Consider the following 24,907-nt stretch of genomic DNA (forward strand, 5'->3'; position numbering starts at 1 on the left):
GCACTTGGGTCATCTTTCACTGCTTTCCCAGGTGTATTTGCAGAGGGCTGGATCAGAAGTGGAGCAGCCGGGACTTGAACTGGTACCTATATGGGATGCTGGCACTTTAGGCAGTAGCTTAACCCACTGAGCCACAGCACCAGCCTCTTAAGTTACCTTTTGACACTTCCATTTTTACAGTGTTGGAGATTTTAGGAATGAACTGAGAATAAAAAATAAAAGTGAAAAAAATATGAATGGAACAGGGACGCCTAGAATGATGACCAGGCGGTTTGGTGGACCCACTTGACAACTGGAGAATAAAAGTGAGTTTACGGTGGGTCTATCTCAAGTCCACTTGAGTGGAGGGAAAGCACTATGAAACATGGATCCGAGCAGTAAGGAAAAGGGAGTCTGACATTGTGTCTGCAGGGTCGTGGTCTGTTTGACCTTAACATGTGACCTTCACCTCCTGTGCTCAGTAGAAGCAGAGTCAAGCAAGATGTTCAGCAGATGGCAACTTCCTTAATCTCAGTGAATTACTCTGAAAGAACCCCCGCAGGAAATCGCAAAGCATATTCTTGGAGTGCTCCTGCAACTCGTCAGTTGAGAGTCTAGATGGGAGTTGAATGTAATGACTTGACGCAAGCGAATAAGGCTCTCAGCGAATGCAGCGTTTCAGTGAAATCTTGTTAAGCTGGACTGCGGTGAGCTCATATGCCAAATACTCCCAGGACGCTGCTCATCAGATTGTTTATGTACATATGATCTGTCTGACTACAAATATTAAAAAAAGGCTCCACAGTAGCATGAATGCTTGGAAAATGTGATGGGGAATTATCTCACTCAAAATGGGAACTGAAGCCACACCTGTGGTATTTATAAACTTTGGAAATTGGGTAGCAACTTTAGCGAGAAAATATTCCCACTCCCCCGCCCCACCAAACTATTCTGAGGGCATAAAATAATAGTAATAATGGAGAAACACCCTACTGATTAGTCTTGATAATGTAGATATATCAGTCAATTCATCCCTATTACAATCCATAAGTCCAATGCAATGTCAAGAATTATAAAACAATACTAAGAGCCATTGATACTATTTAACAATGTCAGTTCCTAGTGATGAATAATAGTGATTAATAGAAAACATTAACACAGTATGCATTTCATCCCAAGTGCTGTTCTAGGGCTTTCCTTACATTCATGCACAGTATCCTCAAGACAGCCTTTATTATCATTATTATACAATTTTGGGATGAGGGATTGGAGGCACAGAGAGGTCAGTAAGTTGCCAGGGTCACACAGCTGCTGGTTGGCTGGTTCCAGAGCCCACTCCCATAATCATCTCCACTGCTCCTAAATCTCCATCAGTGAAAATCCCAATGGTCCTTTGAGGAGAATTTGATGAACTGACTTTCAGATCATCTCAGAATACTCACATTGAAAAAGTAACCAGGCAATGGTTGAGAGGGAGGGGAATAGGGGAGATTCATATTCCAAACATTGAAATGGATTTTAAAATGCATTTAATGTATTTACTCAGAAAATTATTGAGCAGCTGCTCTCTGCCGGGCTCTGTTCTGGCTTCTAGTGACACAGCAGTGACAAGGACTCACAAAACCCCATCTCAGACGAAGCTTGACTCTTATCTTGGAGAAGAGACCAGGAGATACGTAATAAAACACGTAGGCTCTCAGGTGCTGGTATGTTCAGTGGATATGTTCGGGGGAGGGATACAGAGTGCTGGGAGGGGGAGGAGACTCTTCCTTAAGTGTGGGGTCAGGAAGGCCTCCTTCACAAAAAGGGACTCGGGCAGAAACCTGAGAGTGGTGAGAGCAAATGATAGTACCTGGAGGAGGAGCACGGCAAGTGCAAAGGCCCGGGAGCAGTAAGAGGCTTCCTCGCATGTGGGTCAGCAAGGAAGCCACAGGGGGCCAGCACGGCTAGACCAGAAAGTGGGAAAAGATGCTGATGGCCGGTAAGGGGTGGTGGGGCTTGGTTGTCAGGGGACTTTGCCTCTAACTCTGAACGAAATGGGAAAAGTAACTGCCTTGATTTACATATATAAAACAACCACTCTGACTGCTATCTTGAAAATAGAGTTACTGTTCTCCAAAGCAGCGTGAGTGTGAGTTACAACGGGTGGCTGATGATACCGTTGCTTTGTGTGCCTTGACTGAATACGCCTAACGTGATAAAAGGCCACAGATGCTGCAGAGTGAGATTCTTTTCATATCAGCCCCGAAAGCTAGGACTGGTTATCAAAATAGTGCCAGAATCCAGAAAGAAATGCCACTAGCTAGTGGGAAGATTACGACAAAGCCCACACAACACAGCGTCCTTATTACCAGTCCTCTATCTCCTGGGCAGGCGATCCTCCATTGCCTGGGGCTGCCTGTGTGGGAAAGCCAGGTCCGTCACGGAATTTCCCAAAATAAACATGGCATAATCATCGCAGGCACGGCACAATCAAAGGTCAGCTCTCTGCAGTGTTCTTCGCAAACACCGTCACATACAGGGAACCACTAGACATCCAATCTAATGCCCTTTCAGCTTGGAATATCTGAGTATTATAAACCACTAAGGACCATCTTAGCTATTTCTGGAAGAGCTAAGTTTCACTCATGCTGGTGACACTGTTCTATAAATGAATTGAAGTTGAACCCAAGTGTCTACTTGGTTCTCTTATTTTAGGTGGAGTCAAATGGTTTTGCTTATTATTTACATTGCTTTGAGTCAGTGTTTTCCAGCATTTGAAGCCTAATTATACTATTTTCTTTTGAAGCGTTTGTATATTTAAGGTCCATAGCATGACACTATGGAAGATATTTGGACGAGTTAACATATCTATTGTTCCACGTAATTGGTCACTTCCTGTTTCTGTGGCGAGAGCAGTTCAAGTCTGTTCATGGAGCACGGATCCCCAGTACGGTGGAATTTTAGCACATACAGTCCTTAGTGTGTACAGCAGGTCGCGAGACTTGTTCATCCTATGCATCTGCTACTTCGCATCCTCTGAACTGCAGCCCCAGCTGACCTACAGCCCCATCCTCTGACCTCCATTTTCTCTCCAGCCCACCCATCCCTTGTTCCTGATCACTAGTGTTCTGTTTTCTCTCTGTGTACATTTCAACTTTTATAATATTTCCCTTAGCATAATGTCCTGCAGGCCCATTCTTATTATAGCAAATGGCAAGATCCCTTTCTTTTCAGAGCTGAGTAATATTCCAGTGTATATACTCACATGTGCACCACTGTTTCTTTATCAGCTCAGCTGTCAATGAACGCTTAGGGTGACTCTCACAACCCGCTTCCAGATCCCTCTGTGGTTCTAATGCAGGCCAGAGTCACACGGTTCCACAGTGAATTAAGTCTGGGCTTCCAGAACAGCACAGTGAACTGAACTGCCCTACTCCAGTGAATTTTTGACGATTTTTAAGGAAGAGCTTGAGAGTCCACGCAAATAACTCTGATAAATGAAAAACAACTGATGTTGGGCAAGAAATTATTCTGCAAAGCCTGCTTTTGCTAACAAAATACATTTCTTTTGAGATAAATGATGCTAGAAGATGCCTCTAGCATAACACATACATTAAGGTAACATTCATAGGGTTGTGTGCCCGGCACCATGGCTCACTAGGCTAATCCTCCACCTGTGGCGCCAGTACCCTGGGTTCTAGTTCTGGTTGGGGCGCCAGATTCTGTCCCGGTTGCTCCTCTTCCAGTCCAGCTCTCTGCTGTGGCCCGGGTTGGCAGTGGAAGATGACCCAGCTGCTTGGGCCCTGCACCCACATGGGAGACCAGGAGGAAGCACCTGGCTCCTGGCTTCAGATCAGCACAGCGCCGGCTGTAGCAGCCATTCGGGAGGTGAACCAACGGAAAGGAAGACCTTTCTCTCTCTCTCTCTCACTGTCTAACTCTGACTGTCAAAAAAAAATTAATAAGGTTGTCTAAACTCTTAGAAAATAAGAGTGTATTTCAAAAGGTTTGTGGAAAATAGAACTAAAAGATCAGTTTGCTGTGGTGCAGCTCTTAAATGCAGTTTTTTTCATGACGCACACTTTCCATGAGCTCTCTGACAGCCCCGCGTTTTCCAAGTTTTGCACCTGAATGAACTCATCTTTCAGCTCCGTTTCCCATGAACTTTTGTACAGAATCAGAAGAAAAATGCTTACTCAGGTTATGCTGAGGAAGTAATAGAACCATTCCTAGTCCCTCGATATGCAGGATCTTATCTTTAACCTTGTACTTTTAAAATGCTTTTTCCCTAATAAGCCATTTAGAAGTTTTTGTGTGTCTTTACATTAAATGTGAAAAAATGCAGACATAGAAAAACAAAAGGATGAAATGGAAACAGGATGCTGTATTTGTTTAAAAGTGTTGTGAGTGGTGACAACAGGGGTTTCTCAGCAAGTGCCTGGCACCCTGTTAGAGTATAGGAATCATGTCTTGATTTCTCTCTAAGAAATAGCAGAGTTCCCCTTTACTCTCTGGCTTTTCAAAAAACAAACAAAAAAGCTGGTGATCACAGTACCATACAAAAAGTCTGTTTCCAAGTCCTGGTGTAATTAAGTTACTTCTTAGAGTTCCCTATGGGATATTCTAGTTAATTTGGAGCATTCTGTTAATTTGTTGTAGTCACCAAATATAATGCAATTCTTACAGTTAATGTTTGTTATTTCATTACTTGATAGAAAATTGTATTTGCTCTCTTATTGCCCCAGAATAAAACTATATAATTGATTACTTATAATCAATCTGTTGGAAAATTGGCTACAGGAAAACAATTACTAAGTCGTTATAGAAACCACACTGGTTAACATAGTTTATATCCTTTGTACCAAGCACTCCTTCCAGTCTGCTTTTCTTCCTCACCAGCAGAGCCCCACTTGACTGGTTTATCTACTCTTCCCCTTTGAAGTCAGAGCAACCTGGGCAAGACTGACCTCACCCCCAAGCTCATGGGAAATAGAAGCCAATCACCATCCCCTTGGCCAAAGATTGGTTCAATTGTGCAGGAGTAAGCTAGTCAAGCCTGGATGGACTCTTCGGCTAGACTGTTCTAATCAATCCAGAGGAACTCTTATCCTCCCTCCTCTCCTTCTCTGTTTCACTTTTTGGTCTCATGCAAGGCAAGAACAAAAAAGCACGCTGCCTGGCGTTCATCTCATGGACGGAAGCCAGTCTGAGGACAAAAGTGACATGTAAGACAGACCCTGAGCCTATCTGCCTGGCTTCCTCTACCTTCTGTTCTTGTTACAAGGTGAGAAATGCTAACGGTTACAGCCACATGTATTTGGAGTCTTTGCAGCTTAAACTGGAAACATCCCCAGCTAAACTATCCCATTGTGGGGAACCAGATACTCCAGCACATGCAACACTTCCAGGCTTTAGAAGCCATAGACACTAAATTTAACTCACCAAGGAGATGCAATCCATATTTTCACCTTCAGTTTTCCTCTCTACATTCAATGAATCTCCAATTCTATTTCTTTAGTGTTTTTCCAACTATATCATCTCTGTTGTCAACTATTTCATCTCACTTGATTCTTCAACCACCTCCAAACACTGGTCTGTTTCTCTGTTCCCATTCAGAGAAGAAATTCTCAGAACAAGTTGTCTGAATGCTCGTTTCCTCCTCAAATGGCTAATTTTCTCTCATCTACCCTTTCTGACAGTTTCCATTGTCACAGTCTCCCTAAGACAGCTTTCATCCAGACCACTGATGGCCTCCGCTTTGTTAAGTCCAATGATCATGTGTGTCCTCATCATACCCGACCTCTTCCTTTCTTCTTGAAACCCTTCCCTGATACCACATGCTTCTGCTTCTGGTTTCCTCCTTAACTCATTGGCTGTTCATGCATAGTTTCCTGACCAGACTCCTCTGCTCAACCACAAAGTGACAGAATGCCCACCGCTCCAGCCTGGGCCCTCGTCTCTTTTCCATCCAAACTCCTATGTCTGTAACCACCATGTGTATGCTTATTGCTTCTACTTTCATAGTGCTGGCTCATTGTCTCCTCTGAGCTCAAGGCTTTTATATGCAAATGCATGCCTGTGATGTCAACTAGATGGTTCAGAACATCTATAATTCAAAATGGTCAAATGAAACCATAATTTGCTTCCCCTAATCTGCTCCTCCTAAAGTCTTCCCCCTTTCGGAAAATGACACCAGCATCTAACTATTCGTTAAAGCCAAATATTAGGAAGCATCTTTGATTTACTTCACAATCGATATCTTGCCGGTACCAGCATCAAAATGCATCCTCAATTCAATTACGTTTCACTGCCTTCCCCACCTTGGCTGTGGTCTCCCCGCTGGATGACCTCATGCAACCTTCTCACTAATTTCCCCTCAGCGCTCCTTTCCACCCTTTGATTCAGAGTCCATGGAGAAGGCAGAGTAACATTTTAAAAACACAAATCAGGTCATTTTAATCCCTGCTTAAAACTCACCAATGACTTCCTATTGCTCGTGGAATAATAATAATAATAATAATAATAATAATAATAATATTGCTGTAGCCCAGAAGACTGTGTACAAGGCTGATTCTGCCTGCGTTTCTGCCATGTTTTTCTCCTCTCCTCATGCATCACATTCCTGATAGCCTGGCTGTGTTCACTGTAGTGTTCTGGGAGCAGTGGCCGCATTCCCACCACCAGTCCCTTGCACACAGCATGCTCTTTCTGCATGCACCTCACCTTTATACATCTGCAGCTTCACATCAGCCAGGTCTCAGTTGAAATGTCATCTTTTCACAGGACTGTTTCCTGATCCCTCAATATCCCTCCACTCCTAGCACCAGCCTTATTTTCAGCCTAGTGCTCATCTCTACCTGAAACAAATTTGTCTGTTTAATTGTACACGGTCTGTCTTCCCTTCTCTGAAGGGAAAACAGAGACTTTAGTTCATTCAGCACCTGGAAGAGTATAAGGCTTCAATAGTCACTCAATAAATACAGAAGAATGAGAGGCAGGCACTGTGGTACCACAGGTTAAGCTGCTGCTTGGGACACCCACAGCCCGTATCAGAGTGCCTGGGATCCCCCTTCAGATACAGCTTCCTATTAATGCAACTGGGAGGTGGCAGATGATGGTTCAAGAACCTCTGTCCCTGCCAATCTTGTGGAAGAACTGGATGGCTGTTATAGGCATTTGTGGAGTAGACCAGCAGATGGAAGATTTTTCTATTTCTTTCTCTCTGTGTGTCTCTCTCTCACTTCTCTCTCCCCTTCTCTCCCTCTCTCCCATTCTGCCTTTAAAATAAATAAAAACAAAATATAAACTTCATATTTAAAAAATACAATTATAGTTCATACCTCTGTCATTTTCCCCCTTGATTTATCCAGTAGCAGCCTCTCCCATTCTCCCATCACATCCCCAATACCAACTGCATCAAGTGATGTTTGTCTGAGATCCTCCATGAATTTTCTCCTCTATACCCTCCAGCTTTCTCCACTTTCTCACATTTGCCATATGCCACAGCCACACAGAACCATTTCCATTCAGACTGTGCCTCACACCCGTGGCCTCCTTGCCATATGATCTTCTTCTTCTCCATGTATCAAACCTCACTCACCCTTCAAAATCATGTTCTCACATTTCCTCCTCATGAAGCTAAGCGTCAGGAACTCTACTATTTCTAGCAATGATGCCATGATTGTTTATCTTAGACTATGGAAAATCACTTGTTTACATTCTTGTCTCCCTTCCTAGACTGGTATCCATGTAGGCAGTCAACAAATGCTTGCCGAATCAAACAGAATCGAATCTGCCCCATGCCATATCAAAAATACACATTTACCACCCCTAATAAGAAGAGGAAAAAAAGAATTTCAGTTTGGTCCACATCATGAAAATAATACTAGCAAAATTCATTGTATGCAAACCATGCTATGAATTTTACATGCTTTCTCTTTCTTAAAAGTGGTATTAGAAAACAGAGCCCTAGAAAGTACTAGTTTGGAAGTCCAACCCCATCTTTTCAGAGATCTTGGGCATGCTTCATCTCCTCTCGAAGTTATTAGCAAGGAAAGTACCAGTCACCACATAAAGGACGTGTTCAGTGGCACCTGCTTCACTTGCAAGAACCACGCGATTCATCCATCCAGCTGCCGTCCAGACTCTGGCCTGCAGGGACAAGAACTGCTAGGGAAGCAATGGAAGAACGAGCCCTCACAAGCCTGAACCGCAGCCCAGTCTCAGTTCTTTTCTCCTCCCAGATCTCTGTTCTCCTACCTCAGCTGCTGTGAGGAGGTTTTCTGGTCCTCTCAACCAACAGATTCAATCAGAAGTCATCACTAGCCCTGACTGGTCAATTTCCTCCAGGAACCGACGAATGCTGAGGTGACGCTGCCTACCTTGGGCATGCAGACCACCAGGTGCCCGGTGGTCTGGGATCTCTTGGCAGAGCTGCTGTCAGGTCTGACTTCTGCAGGAAGGACAAGCTGAAATGGCTGAAAATAAGCAGGCAGCATCAGAAGAGTAGGGACACATCGAAGAGCGGATTACTGCAAGAGATGGTCTAATTACCAATTCAAGCTTCGTATTCAATTAAGACATGCACTTAGACTTATTAGTAAAAAAATTGCATGTGAGCCTTGCCTGATATGCATGAACTATTTTACCTATGTTAATGAATAATCTAAAAAACAGTCATTAATCACAAATAGCAGAACACTCATGGGACTGTTTATGGCTTCTTGTCATAAAACATCAACAAATTTCCATTTTAAAGGCTTAATGTTCACCCATATAAATGCTCAGAATCAGAAAAACATATTGTTTCAAAAACTGTATATATTTGCTATGAATGAAACACTGATAGAATAGGTGTGCAATTTAATCTCATACATAAGCTGTTATACATACAAGGGTGCTTCAAAAAGCTGACGGACAATGGAATTAAAAAGATATGCTTATTTTGGTGCAAAAAATGAAATTTATGCACACAAGGGGTCTTCAAAGAGCTCATGGGCTTGTACATTATGAAAAATATAGATTTCAGGGCCAGTGCTGTGGCACAGCGGGTAAAGCCACCACTGCAGTGCTGGCATCCCATATGGGTGCCATTTAAAGTCCCAGCTACTCCACTTCCTATCCAACTCTCTACCTGGGAAAGCAGTAGAAGATGGCCCAAGTCCTTGGGCCCCTGCACCCTCAGGGGAGACCTGGAAGAAGCTCCTGGCTCCTAGCTTCTGATTGGCACAGCTCTGGCCATTGCGGCCATCTGGGGAGTGAACTAGCGGTGGAAGACCTCTCTCTCTTCTCTCTCTCTCTCTGTCTCTACCTCTCTGTAACTCTGTAACACTGTCTTTCAAACAAATAAATAAATCTTTAAAAAAGGAAAATATGATTTCAAAACATTTTGCATCCAAAGAAGCATCTTTTAATTCCATTGTTTTTCCTGCAAACTTTCTGAAGTACCCTTGTCTGATCACTGTGCTACCAGCTTGGTAGAATGGTGCAGTACAATAAACACAGGCTCCGCCTGCGGCGCCAGCAGCCTGGGTTCTAGTCCTGGTTGGGGTGCCGGATTCTGTCCTGGTTGCTCCTCTGCCAGTCCAGCTCTCTGCTATGGCCTGGGAGGGCAGTGGAGGATGGCCCAAGTGCTTGGGCCCTGCACTCGCATGGGAGACCAGGAGGAGGCACCTGGCTCCTGGCTTCAGATTGGCGCGGTGTGCCTGCCGTAGCAGTCATTTGGGGGGTGAACCAACAGAAATGGAAGACCTTTCTCTCTGTCTCTCTCTGTCTAACTCTGCCTGCCAAAAATAAAAAAATAAAATAAAATAAACACAGGATTACAAACTCGCTGTCTCAAGCTACACAAGGCCAGCAGCCATTTCTATTTTACACCATTCCCATGGTCTAAAATCAAGTGCCTAAAACAGCATTCGGATCAGGTTTCTTCTCTTTCTCTATTGGAATCATATTTAAAAATTAGGGCAACACAGCTCAGTTCAAATCTTAGCTTTGGAAACTGATAGTCAACGGGGTCAGACATACCTTCCCTTTGACCATCACTCGCACGTAAGTTGGCTGCACATCAACGTCAATTAATGAGGTATCCATGTATCTTTAAAATGAAACATATCAAATCCTGTAAGCTTCAAAGCCGTTTATTTTAAACAAGTGCAAACACAAATTCACACTTACAGGAACATTTTAAACACAGCTTAATTTTTCCATGCTAAACAGGTCTTACAAACCTCGTCTTAAATTAATCCCCAGACTAAAGGAAATTCAACACATCAGCAACTTCAGTTTCAGACCCACAAGTACACTTGGCATTGATTGCCCCAAACCAAAAATATCTGAGGTCTGAAGCACCAGAGGTTTCCAAAAAATAGCTCGCTATGTTTTTTCATGAGTATTTTATTTTAAGGCCCTGGAAGTCTCAGAGCCAGGAATGCTGAGCCCAGCACGCTTGGGGCCTGAGCCCGCAGCTCCTGCTTCCTGGGAGGCTGTTCTGCAGCTGCCCTGATAGCATCTCTCCTGGAAGAGGAGCACAGCCTGCTGATCCAGCAAAGCCTTCCATGGACGCCTGTGACCCCACGATCGAGTGACAGCTTTTCTCCTTGACTTGTGAGCAAACGGGAGATGTGGACTCCCCAGCACTCACTAAAGAATGAATAAATATATACATATAAATATAAATAATCAGGTTGAGTCAAACAGTTACAAAAGACTGAGTGCGCTCATTGGGAAATGCAGTGATGAGTCACTACTTGCAAACACGAGGGCAGGGAAGCTAACACACTGGCTGCAGGCACAGGCTTCGGAGCTGCACACACTTGTGAGGAGCTGCGTCCACCCCTTCTTGCTCTAACACCCTGCCCTGCATGCCTCAACTTCCTAAACCTTTGCTTTGTCATCTGCAAAGTGGGAATACTAGTCGTGCCTGCTTCGTGAGATTGCTATGGAGGACAGTTCATAGTACATGATTATACAGTGTTAATAAACTATTATGTTATTTCATGAAGTGTATATAACAGTGAAAGTAGAGATACCATTTCCCACAACTTTATGCGTAATATCTACCGCTTACATGGCTATCTGCTCTTCACTGGATTTCAGCCCCTAACACACTCATCTGTGCCGACCTGGCAAGCCCTTCCTCCGCCAGACGGCTTTTCCTGCCAGCTCTTTGTCGAACAAGCTCCTTCTCATCCTTCGAGTTGCATGGCTCAGATCGTCAACTTGCCCTGAACCTAGTATACCCCACTGCATACCGTTCTTCTCCATCCCTGCACACTGCCTCTTTCCTCTACAGCACCCTTTTCCAATGGAATTAGTCATTAAGATGCCTGACTAATGTCTGCCTCCAACAGCTGTCGCTGGGACAACGCTGCAGGAGAGCAGAGACTGAACTGAGAATACACCGGCGATTGTCTCCCCGTGCCTGGCACAGGATAGGCATCCTGTAGGCATCCGTTGGATAAAGCCGGGAAGTATACATGAACTAATGAGCTTAATCTTCGTGTATACTCCTGGGTGCAAATACAGCCAACAAGGAATTTCAGTGCAGTTCACTGAGGCAGAATTGTGGCAATGGAAGGGTTTTACGACAGAGTCGGGGGAAACATAACCACCATTAAAGTTCACACACACGGGATGAGCAAAGTTTCCATTTGAGGACTGAACAGGAAGCAGGCAATGGAGCTAAAAGAGAAAGGATTACACATTCATTGAACTCCGGAAATAAGGCCTGGAAATGGAAAGGACTTAAAAAGATGGAACAGTGGGTGTTTAATTGAAAAACAACAGAAATAGCCTACTGGAGAGTTTCAGGGACAGAAGACATCAAGTCGGCTGGAGAAGAGCTGCTGATTCTTTGAAGGAAGGTGATCAGGCAAGCAGACAGGCAGAGAGCTGCCGTGAGGCACAGGAGAGACAGCTCACTGGGGAGCAGGGACCAGACTAAGAGCTAGACTTCCCTTCCCCAGAGCCAAAACCAGGCAGTGAGTGGATAAGAACTACGTGGTATATCCATACTACGGAATAAGGTTCAGCCATGGAAAGAAATTCCTACACGTGACAGAACGAGGGAGGAGTTTTACAGACATACAGAAGGGCAGCAGCTACTTACAGGTACTATCCGGAATAGGCAAACAGGTACAGAGGCACAGCAGGTTAGGCTAGCCTGCCTCAGGGAGGGAGAAACAAGCAGCGATAATGGGGATACAACACTGTGCACTTATTAAACACCACTGGGTTACACACCACAAAATGGTTGAAAGAGTGCGTTTTAAAGTTACGTGTTATTTTATTACAATTCAGAGAGCAAATGTGGATGAAGGCCTGGGGGCTTATCCCCTGGCTTCTCCATTTCCTGTTTGCTTTGATGAGAGGTGCCCTGTGAATGTACTCCCTGGTGGGTAAACCCAGGATGACAATCCTGCCTACTTCCCTGCATTACTGAGCAATGCACTAGAGAATGTAAAATCCAGGACCAGAGAAAGATCTTTATTATAATTCAGGCATACCAGGGTCCACTGACTCCATTCATCAGCATTCATTCATTCATTCATTCATGCCTGTAATCACTGAGTTCCTAACAGGTGCCAGGCACTGTTTCAGGTCCTAGAGACACTGGGAGGGAAGAACACACGAAGTAAAGCTCATGCCTGGACCATACATGTTAAGAGCAATCAACGAAGGCTTTGTCGGCAGGCATGCTGCGGTGTTAGGCTCCATAGCAAGACAGAGAGGCTTCCCTGAGAGGGGCACAAGGCATGCATCCATGAGGATACGGAGGGCCACAGCGACACAGGCAGAGAGGGCAGCATGCGTGAGAGGCCCCTGAGATTGGCAGCTGGAGGTCAGGACAGGGAGCCAGCAATGAGGCAGAGTGAGCTGAGTGGCTTCCAGTGACTTCCCCAAGGAAGGGGAGAAGGTGACACAGGCTGGGGGTGGGAGTGCCGAAGCTGCAGAGCGGAGGGTGGGGTGGGAGGGGCCGGCTTTACTGTGATGTGGTGCTGAGGTGTGAGCACCTGCCCCTGGCATGGAGTTGGGGGAGACAGGAGTCATGTTCTAGGAGGGAGGCAGGGGAAGCAAGGGGCTGCTGGAGGTGCCCCGGCTGACTGCCAGAGCTCGCTGTGTTATCAAAGTCTTCTGGAAAATACGAGGAAAATCAAAGCGACGCGTCAGGAAGAAGAGCAGAGGGGGTTCCAGCAGTGTCAGCATCAGAAACTGGAAAGCCCTGAGGATTACTTAAACAGCCTTAGAAATTCCAGAGTCCACAGCCATGGAATTGTGGGCTTCTTCCCTTTATCCTCATGCTCTGACAATTAAAAATCCTCTGTCTTAAAATTAGTCTTCATCTAATCACATGTCCAATCAAGCTCCCCTTCAAAAGGTTTCAGAACTTAGAAGACGGCTGCTGAGGATGAAAACGGACAGATATGTGAGTTAAGTAAATACATAATGAAATGTCTTTACCTATAGACAGTGAGGTCCAGGATGATCAGGTGATGTTTTTCGTCATCTTTCAAAGAGAAATCAAGTCTAAGAGTGATACATGGGGGGGAAGGGGGGAGATAGTATCTTTAGAATACTGCATAGGTTCCCCAGTCACAGAACCCAAAGTAAATTTGAAAATAACCATATATAATAATCTTCAATGACAAGCTTATTTTGGTAGTTAGATAATAAAATGTCTATGTTAATTTTAAGACTTGAACAACAACCTGCTCTTTATCAATAAATTATTTATGTTTACATTGTTTAAACGTAAGACTCTTAAGACACAAAGAACTAACTTTGGTGCGGAGATAGAGACATCTGGTGGCTAAAGCTTTCTTCTCCATTTTGCTAGGAGCAAACTCAAACACTAATTATTTATGGAGAACTAAATGCTGCAGTTGCTTGCTCTTTTCCATACTTTTATACTGCTTAAGTTGTAAGGAGTTCTGTCTTCCTTTTTTCCTTGTTGTCTTTCTTCTCTTTCCTTGCTGGAGCTTTCTAGTGTGCTGGATGGAAAGGCTGAGCCATGCCAATGATTACTATGTACTTACAAATGAACAGAGGTTCGGAGAGGCTGGCATAGCTGCGTGAGAGGACCTATAGGCCTGGACGAGAGGATTTTAAAGCTCACCCTGAAGCTGGGTCCTAGGTATAGTTTCCATACTGTCAACATACTGTTCAGAATTACTTGGTCAATTTTGACTATGGCATGCATGATGTTACTCTATTACGTGTGTGTGTGTGTGTGTGTGTGTGCGTGTGTGTCCCAACAATATTAAACAACGTGAGCTAACTTATTTGGAAAACGCAGAGTTGGCTACAGAGCTGGTGGTCAGAGGTAGGTCCTATCGCAGCACACACTCTCCCACCGCTCCCAACAACCCAGTCATGAGGGCCACCTTCAGCGTCTCAAATGGCCCAAGCCTTCTTTACTCCATCTCAGAGCCTTGTCGGGCCTTCTTTGCCTGTTCTCCAATTCCCCAGCCAGACAACTTGAACTCTCCCTGCGTGCATCACATGGAAGGAAATTTTGAGAGGCTTCAGAGTAAGTGAGTCATTTCCCAGCCTCTGCTCCTCCTGGTTTTAACTAGGCATGTGGCCATGTAGCATAAAATAAAGTATCTCCCAGGCTCCCTTGCACCTAGGTGAAGTTGGGCGATTTAGTTCTATGAGGGAAATTCTCTTAGGGCAGGATCCAGAAATTGTCCTTAAGAGAAGAGTGGTTATCTTTTCCTCCTTTCTTCTTGATGCAGTTGAGAACAACAGGTTGCAGGAGGCCAACACAGGAACCATGCAGACCACTTAACAAGCTGCTACCCTTGTCAGGCAACAGCTGGTGTCGGCTTGTACCAAAAGTGGTGGTGATGGAGCTGATGGGAAGCAGTTGGATTCTGGTAATGCTGAATGAGGAGCTCATCAGGTTGACTGATGAAATGAGAGATAGAATAAAGGATAAAAAAAAGGTTCTGGTCTTCACTACCAGGAAAATGCTTGCCCCTGAGATGGAGAACATCCGGTGAGGAGTTGTCATGGGGATGGCGGCCAGGAGTCCTGTTTTAGGCCTGGGCTTGTGTTAATTATTTCATATCAGCACCGTGATGTTAAACAGCTAGCTGAGTGGCTGAGTGCAGGATAACTGTGGAAGCCAAGCCCTCGAGAGGAAGAGGGTCTGGGGACAGGGAGCAGCAGAGACAGACCTCCGACAGGCCGGTCACCCAAGGTAGCAGCACAGAGGGGGTATGTGGACCGCTCCAGGCTCATGAGGAAGGAAGAGGGCACTTCTGGCTGCTTCTGTTTTTTCAAATAAGAGAAAAGGTAGAGACTACGGAAGTGTAAGGTTGTGCTTGCGGTAAGGAGAGAAGGAAGGGTGTGAGAGCAGCAGAGTGCACTGCCCAAGAGAACACCAGGAGTTTGCTTGAGTCCACTTGGGACCTGAAGGTTCACGGATGACCAGTGAGCAGAGGCGAAGGCTTCCTCCAGCCACGCATGAGGGCAAGCTCAGGAGCCAGCGATGTGCTAGATGTAAACAGGGTTGGGGTTTCACGAGGTGAGGATGAGGGAAGGAGGGAAGGAAAAGAGAGTTCTAGATGTTTGCCAAGGACTGACTTCTGTGGGGAACCGGGAAAGCAAAGCAGGTGCGAGGAGCTGGGAACATGAGCGCTGGGGATGGGAAGCAAAACAGCAGAGTGAGCTGATGGTCTCAGTGAAGGCACACGACTGCTGCAGTGTGGGGAGCTCCACAGGGACACAGGGACACAGGACACGGTGCTCGGCGAGACGCTGGAGATGAAGATTCTAGGCGTGGCAGATACTGATGGTGGCCAGACTGGGAATGAAAATGCAATCACATAGCTGAGCTGAGGTGGAGAAAATGATGGTCAAGAAACTGGGAGACCAGGACTTTTGGTGGATGGTCTATGTTGGTGATGAGGTCAGAAGACCGAGGATGGCAGAGAGGTGACGAGAAAGACACTGACGTCAGGGCTAAGACCTTCAGTGACCTGAGAGGGCAGAGGGTTGAGGGCTAAGCAGACAGTGCAGTAAGGAGATCAGGGTGGGAGGACATTCAGATGACCCGTGTTTCAGCAGAGCTGGAGATTTAAGGGATAGAGGAGAAAGATGGCCTGAAAGTAGCTCTTGCCGTGGTCTATGCGTGGTGAGCGGCAGTAGCAGTGGAATCCTCAGCTCCAGACAATGAAAGAAGACAAAGTGGCATTGAGAGAAAAGGCTGAGGTTTCAGGTTTGGCTGACAAAGCATAAGCTCCAGGGGCACGGTGGCAGGGGTAGGGGATCAGGGAGAGGACAGAGAGTGAGTTGGATTCAAGTCATATGGGAATGAGACTCTGAAGGAGGACAATGACCAGGGAGGGGAAGTCAGAGAGCCCAAGGCATTGTGGGACTAGGTGGGCATTGGGGGAGGGGTGGACAATGAGATTGCCATGGACTCTCCCTAAGTGAACTGGCTCTAGGGGAAGGTAAGATGGTCAGTGTGGTAGTCTTACCAGGGACACTTGAAGGGTCTCCCTTGAGAGCCATCACAGGCTGAAGAGAGATGATTTCACCACTACAGTTTTAAGCTCCACCAGAGTAGAAACCTATCCTATGCAGTGCTGTATCCCCACTGCTTCACCTAGTGTCTCACACTGCCTTCCTGTCTGCCGTTTAAAGGTTTGTGGAGGACATGGAGATTCTCCCGCCTGCTGGATGAAGGGTGTGTGTAGGGGCGAGGGGAGATTATAAACCTGAACATGGAAATCACTAGAACTAGACACACACCACCTGTTAGCTATATGACCATGGGCAAGTCACTTCACCTCTCCCAGGCTCAAGTTTGGGGCTTGGCAAAAAAAAATATTGCCTACGGCCTGAGACTGCTGAGAAGACAAATGATACCTGGGAAAGACTTGAGACAGTGACTGTCGTGGTAATGGGTTAGCAAATAAAATAATAAACTAAATAGGTTTTGAGTCATAAAATGAAGTCAAGAGTTTTAGCCCATAGTCTTTTTGGTCTGTATCATGGCTACAAAAGACCTTTTTGGCATGCTTTCTAGTTTTAATTTTTCAGACAGACAGGGTAGACCAGGTATCATTAGATTTGAGAATTTCCAGATTGAATACTTTTCCTCTCATCAACTTTACTCTTGTATTTATATCAACTTCTTCCCTAGATCTCAAATGCTTTGTAGATGTGTTCCAGAGTATAACATAGATGTGCAGGAGATATATCAGTATTCTCAGCCAACTTCTTCATGGAAGAGTTCGAAAGATTTATAAGTGCAACAATAACACAGTGGCAATTTTTAGGCATAAAATTGTATATGGACCAAAGCTTTGTGGGATACACAGGGAACTAAGATTTCCATGTGCCTAAACCATCCTCTGGATGTCAATGAAATTATATATGTGAAACGATGATAGATGCTTTGCTTTTAAATAAGCACAAATGACATTATTTGGACTCAGCAAACTTGCTGAAAGTGGTCAGGTATAATCTTTGCAGAGTAGACCCATTTTCTGAAATCATTGTAAAGCCCACTGCCACCGATGCTGCGTCCAGGTCTCCACTTGGCCTACGTACTTTGGCTCATTTACGTTCAAGACCTTCCCATCATCAGTGATCAGAGTCCTGGGCGGCTTCATGTTCTTCTTTTTTCCACTGAAGATCAGGGGTGGGTGGGAACCAGGGGCAATGGTGCAGGGTGTGGCAGGAAAGACAGAGGGGAGAAAAGACAAAAGCAGGTAATATTTTAAAATCAGTTTAAGAAAAATTAGGCAGACATATGTAAATATATCCACAATTCACTGTTATGAAACTCATTCCTTTAGTTCTGTGCTTGAAACTCAAAGTCAAGGCAGTTTTTTTCTTTCTTTTTTTTTTTTTTTTAATATGGTTGTATCTATGTCTGCAAAGTAAAAATGTGACCAAGACAATTTGCCAGATAATTTAAATGGGGGAGGAAAACTCCTTTTCATGAAATATCCATGAATATTTAAATGAATCTATTTTATGCATGATTTACCCAGATAACTGTCAATTCTCCATTTGTGTGTAGAGCTTCTGCTTTAGTTAAAATTACAATTTTTTAAAATAGAAGTGGAATCTATTCTACAGAAATAAAAATTCTAGTTCATAAGGATCTATATAAAAGGCAACTTCTCACAGCATTCTCTGTCGTGGCAAAATCCTGGAACTACTGGGAGTGTCCATCAGTGGAGGAGTGAGTGGATCAACTGTGGTACATTCATGCTGTGAAATATTTTGCAGCTATTACAAATGTGTTTTCTCTTTACCTATTGATTAGTTGATGATGTATTTAGTGAGAAAAATGTATAAAATATGAGCCTGCTCTTGTTTTAAATAAAAGACTGCAAGTCCTGTATGTGCTGAGATGATTTCTGTGACTGCAGAGAGTGGAGGAAGATGTGGTGGGGTTCACGCGAGCCTGTTGACTCTCATTACACTGAGGGCAGGATAGGATGCAAAGAAAGGGAGCCAGGGAAATGCAAGTGTGGTGTGTGCGTTCCATTTAAAACATTACTGGGAATGCATGCAACTTAAACAGCCCTATGTGGACAAGGACTGGAAGACCAGATGGACAAGTGTATTTAGATTGTGAAACTGCAGGCAATTCTTTGCTTTGGATGTCTCTCATTCTTGTAAGGTGGATTTTGTGTCAGTTAACCTTATGTTTTAAAAGAAGCACTCACATTTGCTCTGCACCTTGAACTGGGCCCCAAGACCCAATTAAGTTAATATTTTGATGACCCAGGACTATTAAGGGGCATCCAGAAGTACCTGGTTTCACTCGACTTTCAATGAAGACAAGGGCAATGTATGATGAAATATTTCTCTTGTCATTGCTTTCTTCCAGTTAATGTAAATAATTATGCAATCAAAAAACCAAATACCTCAGAAACCCACTGGATTAGGCAGACAATAGCACACTGAACAGGGTAATTTACACCTATGTCCAACTCAACCTTATTTTTTTTTAGGTGTCAGAGAGAAAACATATTTCTCCTTATTTCATGCTCAATACAATATAAAATACTCATACACACATATACACACAAATACATGTGTGTATATGTAAGGATGGATATGCTAATAAATGTTAAAATTATAGTATATAGCCTGTGGATGTGGGATTTCCGTTTCAAAGTGCGCTGGAGTCTGCAAAGCACTACATTTCTTGGCTTATCTGATTTTCTTAACAACACAGTTGGGTAGGTAAGGCAGGTATGATGATCCCTGTTAAACAGATGAGGAGGAGCTAGGTACTTGCCAACATCAGACAGTAAATGACAGTCAAGACACAAATACGCAGTTTCTGATGTTATTAAAGTGCTCTTTGCAAAGCATTGAGTGGCTCTCAGCTTACAAATCGCCTTATTTTACAAACACATCTTTCAGATGGCACTTGATTCTCCATTGTTTCACCTCCCTATCGTGCTAGATAATGTGGAAAATTTTAGGGAAGCAGCAGAGATTCTTATTAGTCTTTCTACTCTTTTGGTTTCTTGCTTTTAGTTGATAATCATAGAGAGAGACACTATGTTTCCTCCATGTCACTGCCAGGCAGACTGTCGCATTTTGAAGTTAATTGATTATATTATCAAACTCATGAATTATAAGTGTTCCATAAGTGATATCCCAGACTTAAGCACCAACATGCAATAGAATGGCATAGACACTATCTTTGAAAAAGCTACTGTGAAAATAACTTAAGCATTCTAGCTTTTAAGAAATCATCAAATTATATCAAAATAGTTGAAAAATGAAAGTGTATTGTTAAATTTCCAACAGAGTTAGAACAAAATGCCTAATGAAATTGACTTCTAATTCTTAATTTTGCAAATTAATAGAAAAGACTCAAAGGAGCTCATTCAACCCAAAAGTGACTTTTTCTTTGTTCCATGATAACTTCTATTTCTAACCTAGGTCATACCTGTACTAAATATATTTACAGTAGTTGAAAAGCTAAAGACATATAAACAAACAAAACCCTACCTAAAATGTCACATTTTATGGTGGTCTAAAGAAGATACCTTGATATTAATTAATGCTAGCCAATACACTTCAACAAAAAGTTCTACTTATGGAGAAGCAAAAACCATGTGATAGCTAACAATAGTTTAATGTAGATAACAGATAAAATAATGTGCAATCATGAAAATATGGTCCATTACAGTCTTACCTCACCCTCTCTCATTGACAGGAAAAGATGGAATACCTTAATTTTTCTCGGTCTTTCCGTTGTTTCTCCACATGTCTAAGAGTTTCCAATCTAGACTCAGGAGTAAACAAACAGGGCTTATTCCAGAATTCCAGATCCTCTTCATCATCATGTAATTTCTTGTTGTTATGCTCCTCTACTTGTATAGCTGGTGTTTGGAAGTGGTCTTTGTTCTCTAAAGATGATCTAGGAAAAAAGAGACACAGAGCATGGATGACCAATAATAACTCTATGAGTTTCATCCCTAATTCTTCCCCTGAAAAATATCACTTTTCTTATGTCATATTTCACTTTAAAATAAAAAAAAGTCTCTGAAAAAAAAAAACAACACACAAAGTCTATCTGAGTCAAGATGGAGAAAAGTACGGCCACAAGTCTAGGGAGGCACCTTGTCCTCTGTCATCAAGGAGGTTTGCAGGCCTGGCGCGGTGGCGGGTGAGGTTTATAAAAAGCATAGTTCCTTCAGTAAATCTGCAGCAAGGCCTAGGAATTTGCACTTTACAATATTTTGTGGGAGGTTCTACTGATCAGACAACAAGGAGACCACCAGGCCTTACCAATCATTGCACCTCCAACCTTGGACCTGGTAATTCACCTTCCACTCTGCTCCCACCAAACAAATCTGATCATACTATTCTCAAGGTTCTTTCATGATTCTCCATCTCTGAAAGTCTCTTGTGGGATACACAAGGCCTCCCATAATGGCCTCCACCTACTTTATTTTTCATGGATAATTTCTGATTATGCAGTTTATGAAGATTATCTATTCTTTCTCTTATTCCTATTTTGTGAACTATGAGAAAATTAAAGATATCTTTATGTGCCATCAAATGGGTATTATGTGAGATATCCACGATTTGCTTGATAGGGACTAAAAGTATTTATTATACATCTTCTGAGTGCCAGGTCCCAAACAACCCTAGTCAAGATATACCATGACATTACTACTATCAAGAGATTTTAATCTAATGGAGAGAAAGTGACACCATTCAAACAATAAATATTGAATATAACCTATCTCCCCTTAGAATATACATTCTATTAGAAAATGATAGGGCGGCGCTGTGGCATAGCAGGTAAAGCCGCTGCCTGCAGTGCTGGCATCCCATATGGGTGCCAGTTTGAGACCTGGCTGCTCCACTTCCAATCCAGCTCTCTACTATGGCCTGGGAAGGCAGCAGAAGATGGTCCAAGTGCTTGGGCCACTGCACTCATGTGGGAGACCTGGGGAAGCTCCTGGCTCCTGGCTTCGGATTGGCACAGCCCTGGGTGTCGCGGCCATCTGGGGGAATGAACCAGCAGATGAAAGACCTCTCTCTCTCTCTCTCTCTTTCTCTCTCTTTACCTCTCCTCTCTGTAAATCTGCCTTTCAAATAAATAAATCATTTTTTAAAAAAAAGAAAATGACAGTGAATGAAAAAAACTACATTAAGCCTTTTAGTACCAAGCATAGCAAATAGTAATTACTCAGTAAACATTAGATTTTGCTCAAAAGAGGTGACACAAAAGTCTTATTTAGTTGATCTTTCAGTAAGATAGTTTCTGAGTGGATGGGACAAAGACACTAGAACATGCAGTTTAAATACTACATACAAAGCATAGAGCAAAATTCTGCTTAGATTCTTTACACACTGGGGGCACCTGGCTCCTGGCTTTGAATTGGCACAGCATGCTGGCTGCAACGCACTGGCTGTAGCAGCCACTTGGTGGGTGAACCAATGGAAAAGGAAGACCTTTCTCTCTGTCTCTCTCTCTCACTGTCTAACTCTGCCTGCCCCCCCCCCCAAAATGCAGCTAGATATTTTAATAAACAAAACAATGCAAATTACTGAAAATAAATGCTTTGTCATAAAGCTACAGTTCTTTATGGTAGTGAAAAGACAACTGGTAAAGAGGATGTATACGTTCTTACCTATTCTAGCTAACTGATACTGAAATAATTGGTTCCATGCTCATTCAAGTAACTTTTTTCCCTAAGAAGTTAAGAAGTGACTATTTGGTTCACTTTTACCTTTTACAATCTAATAACGATGATTAAAAAACCAAAAATACTTAAGAAAAACTGTTGAAATATCAGCTAAATAACATAAGTCTTCAAAGGAAAAATGTGTGTAAATTTAGGTAGCTGATTGGTGAAACAAACTGAGTTCATTAGGTTATGAACAAAACATTTCTCTTAAATCACTTCCTTTAACCTGTTCTCTTGGAACTGTCTTCCTACACATGAGCAGATCCAACAGACCTATAGTCACTTTCAAGACAGTCTCATCTCAGCTAACACTCATCTTCAGGTATTAAAACATCGATGATTTAAATAAAGCTTCAGCGTTATATCCAAACTCAGCCACTCCCTCACTCTCCTGACCCCTGTCCCTCCTAGTCCAGTTCAAGACTGGGCCACACAAAGGGAAAGGGACCTCGTCTACTACCCCCATCGCTCATCTACCCCTCACCCCTGTGTCCTGTGTCTCGTGGCTCTCCTTGGGTTCCTTCTGATTTCAGAATTCTGGGCCTGGGAGGACAGAAGGGGAGAAAGAGGTGGACATCGCTTCTGTGACCACTGCTGTTATTGCCGCCTTCTCTGAGGCCAATGCCCAGACACCAACTTCCTCTGCTTGTGAGCCTTGGTCGTTTGTGGAGATACTACATAGGAACCCTCCAAGTACACAGCTGCTCATAAGGGTTGTCAACTTCCTGGTTGTCCATTTTGTGACAACCCCTTAGATTCTGCCATTGACAATCGGCCCTACAACCCCTCACTGCTGCCACACTCTCTTTGGCTGCATTCCTTCAAGAAAGCTCAAGCCCAGCTCCATCTACCGTCTGTACTTGGCCTGCAGATACCCACAAATTCTTGCGATGTGAAACACTTGCAGTGTACGCTGCTTCCAGGAATACCCTCTTTCTTGATCCTTTTGCTCTAAGCTGCTCCTGGCCACTTCCCATCTTTCCGATTCTCCAGGCTGGAAGCAGGCTCTCTAGTACAGAGATGAGAGGCTCAGCTGCCCTCGTGCAAGCTCCAGAGCTCTGTCATGTTTCTCCTGCAGCCCTCGGAGGCAACAGCTCCCTAATCCTCCCCACTGAGTCAAAGACTCACCATTTCAGAGATTCCCTCCCAGAATGTCTAGGTTTCTGTCCTTATAGGCTAGATGGATTAGAGTGGAGATGGCTGCAGGACCAGCCATATGGTGGGGGAAGCAAGTAGGCACCCAGAAGAAACCCAACTGTAAGCTTCTACTAAAATATAAGAAAAAGATTATTTTAAACTTTTGTAACCTTCTATGAATCAAGAATAGCAAATGATCTCCAATACAGCTTTTGTGATAATTATAGCCCTGTTGCAACAAATAGGAAAAGCACAATAAGAAAAGTATATTACAGCGTAAACCCATTTATGAACATAAGTTGAAATGTTATAAATAAAATATTCACAAAATAAATGCAACGAGGCATCAACAAATACATCATGAGCAAAGTGATTCTATTCTGGAAATTCAAGGGTGGTTTAATATTAGAAATTCAAGTGATACGATTCTACACATTAACAGTAAATCATGACTATCTCAATGTAGCCAGGGAAAGCATTTAATGAATATCTTTTTTTTTTTTTTGACAGGTAGTTGGACAGTGAGAGAGAGAGACAGAGAGAAAGGTCTTTCTTCAGTTGGTTCACCCCACAAATGGCCAATACAGCCAGTGCGCTGTGCCGATCCAAAGCCAGGAGCCAGGTGCTTCCTCCTGGTCTCCCATGCGGGTGCAGGGCCCAAACACCTGGGCCATCCTCCACTGCTTTCCCGGGCCACAACAGAGAGGAACAACCAGGATAGAACTGGCGCCCCAACCGGGACTAGAACCCAGAGTACCAGTGCTGCAGGCAGAGGATTAGCCTAGTGAGCCGCGGCGCTGGCTGCATTTAATAAATATCTAATATAAAGGCGCATCAACTGAGAATAGAAGGAAACTTATTTAACATTACCAAACCCCATGGCAAACGTAATACTTAATGATGAGGATTGGGGTCATTGTTTTGAAAGTCAGGACCATGGTATAGATGCCCACTCTTACTGCTGCCGTTCTTCCCCTATATCGGAGGCTTTTGTAGGCACCATGAAGAAAATAAAGCGGATTGGAAGATTTTAAAGTTGCAGTTTACAAACAATATATAGAATATTGCAATTTTTTCAAAAAGTCAGTATAATTGCTTAATACAACAGCAGTACACAGAAATCATGTGTTTCTTTAAGCATCAGCAAGAAGCAATTATATGTCTATTTTTCATATTTTTGAAGATGTTAGGAATACATCTAATAAAAGATGGTACAAGGGATTTATAGGGAAAATTACAAACTTGGTTGAAGGACTCAGAAGAAAAATAAATAAACACAGAGAGAGCTATTCCCAAGTCCAGCAAGGAGAGTCACTGTCAGGAAGATGTCAACTTTCCCCCAGGGAATGTACACACTAGAGGCAAGTTCAACCAAAATTCCACTGGGGACTTTCAGCAAGTTCCATTAGCACACTCAACAATTCTGAGGTGGACAGTTAGCCCAATGGCTAAAACACCTGCATGCCCTATCGAAGTACCAGGATTCAATAGCCAGCTCTGGCTCTTAACTCTACCTTTCTGCTAGTACAGACTCCAGGAGGCAGGTGATGGCTCAGGGAGTTCCTGCCACACACTTGGGGAAAACCAGATTGAGTTTCTGGCTCCTGACTTTGGCC

General features: G+C 43.6%; 1 protein-coding gene across 4 annotated transcripts in view; it reads right to left on the reverse strand.

Annotated features, from left to right (window-relative positions):
- The window catches only part of DNAAF11 (dynein axonemal assembly factor 11), a 115,709-nt gene that overhangs the window by 28,809 nt on the left and 61,993 nt on the right, over window positions 1-24,907 (reverse strand). For 3 of the 4 annotated variants that reach the window (XM_051844035.2, XM_089335723.1, XM_070075505.2), the window contains 5 exons: window positions 20,183-20,371; window positions 17,527-17,604; window positions 13,423-13,488; window positions 9,988-10,057; window positions 8,343-8,438 (listed from right to left, as the gene is read on the reverse strand). In XM_051844035.2, the coding sequence (XP_051699995.1) occupies window positions 8,343-8,438; window positions 9,988-10,057; window positions 13,423-13,488; window positions 17,527-17,604; window positions 20,183-20,371 (499 nt within the window). The remainder of the gene's footprint in view (window positions 1-8,342; window positions 8,439-9,987; window positions 10,058-13,422; window positions 13,489-17,526; window positions 17,605-20,182; window positions 20,372-24,907) is intronic. The other variant, XM_051844036.3, reaches the window with a different exon arrangement.

The sequence above is a fragment of the Oryctolagus cuniculus genome, chromosome 6 (assembly GCF_051225735.1).
Source record: "Oryctolagus cuniculus isolate XC-2025 breed Fujian yellow rabbit chromosome 6, ASM5122573v1, whole genome shotgun sequence".
In the NCBI taxonomy this organism is placed as follows: domain Eukaryota; kingdom Metazoa; phylum Chordata; class Mammalia; order Lagomorpha; family Leporidae; genus Oryctolagus; species Oryctolagus cuniculus.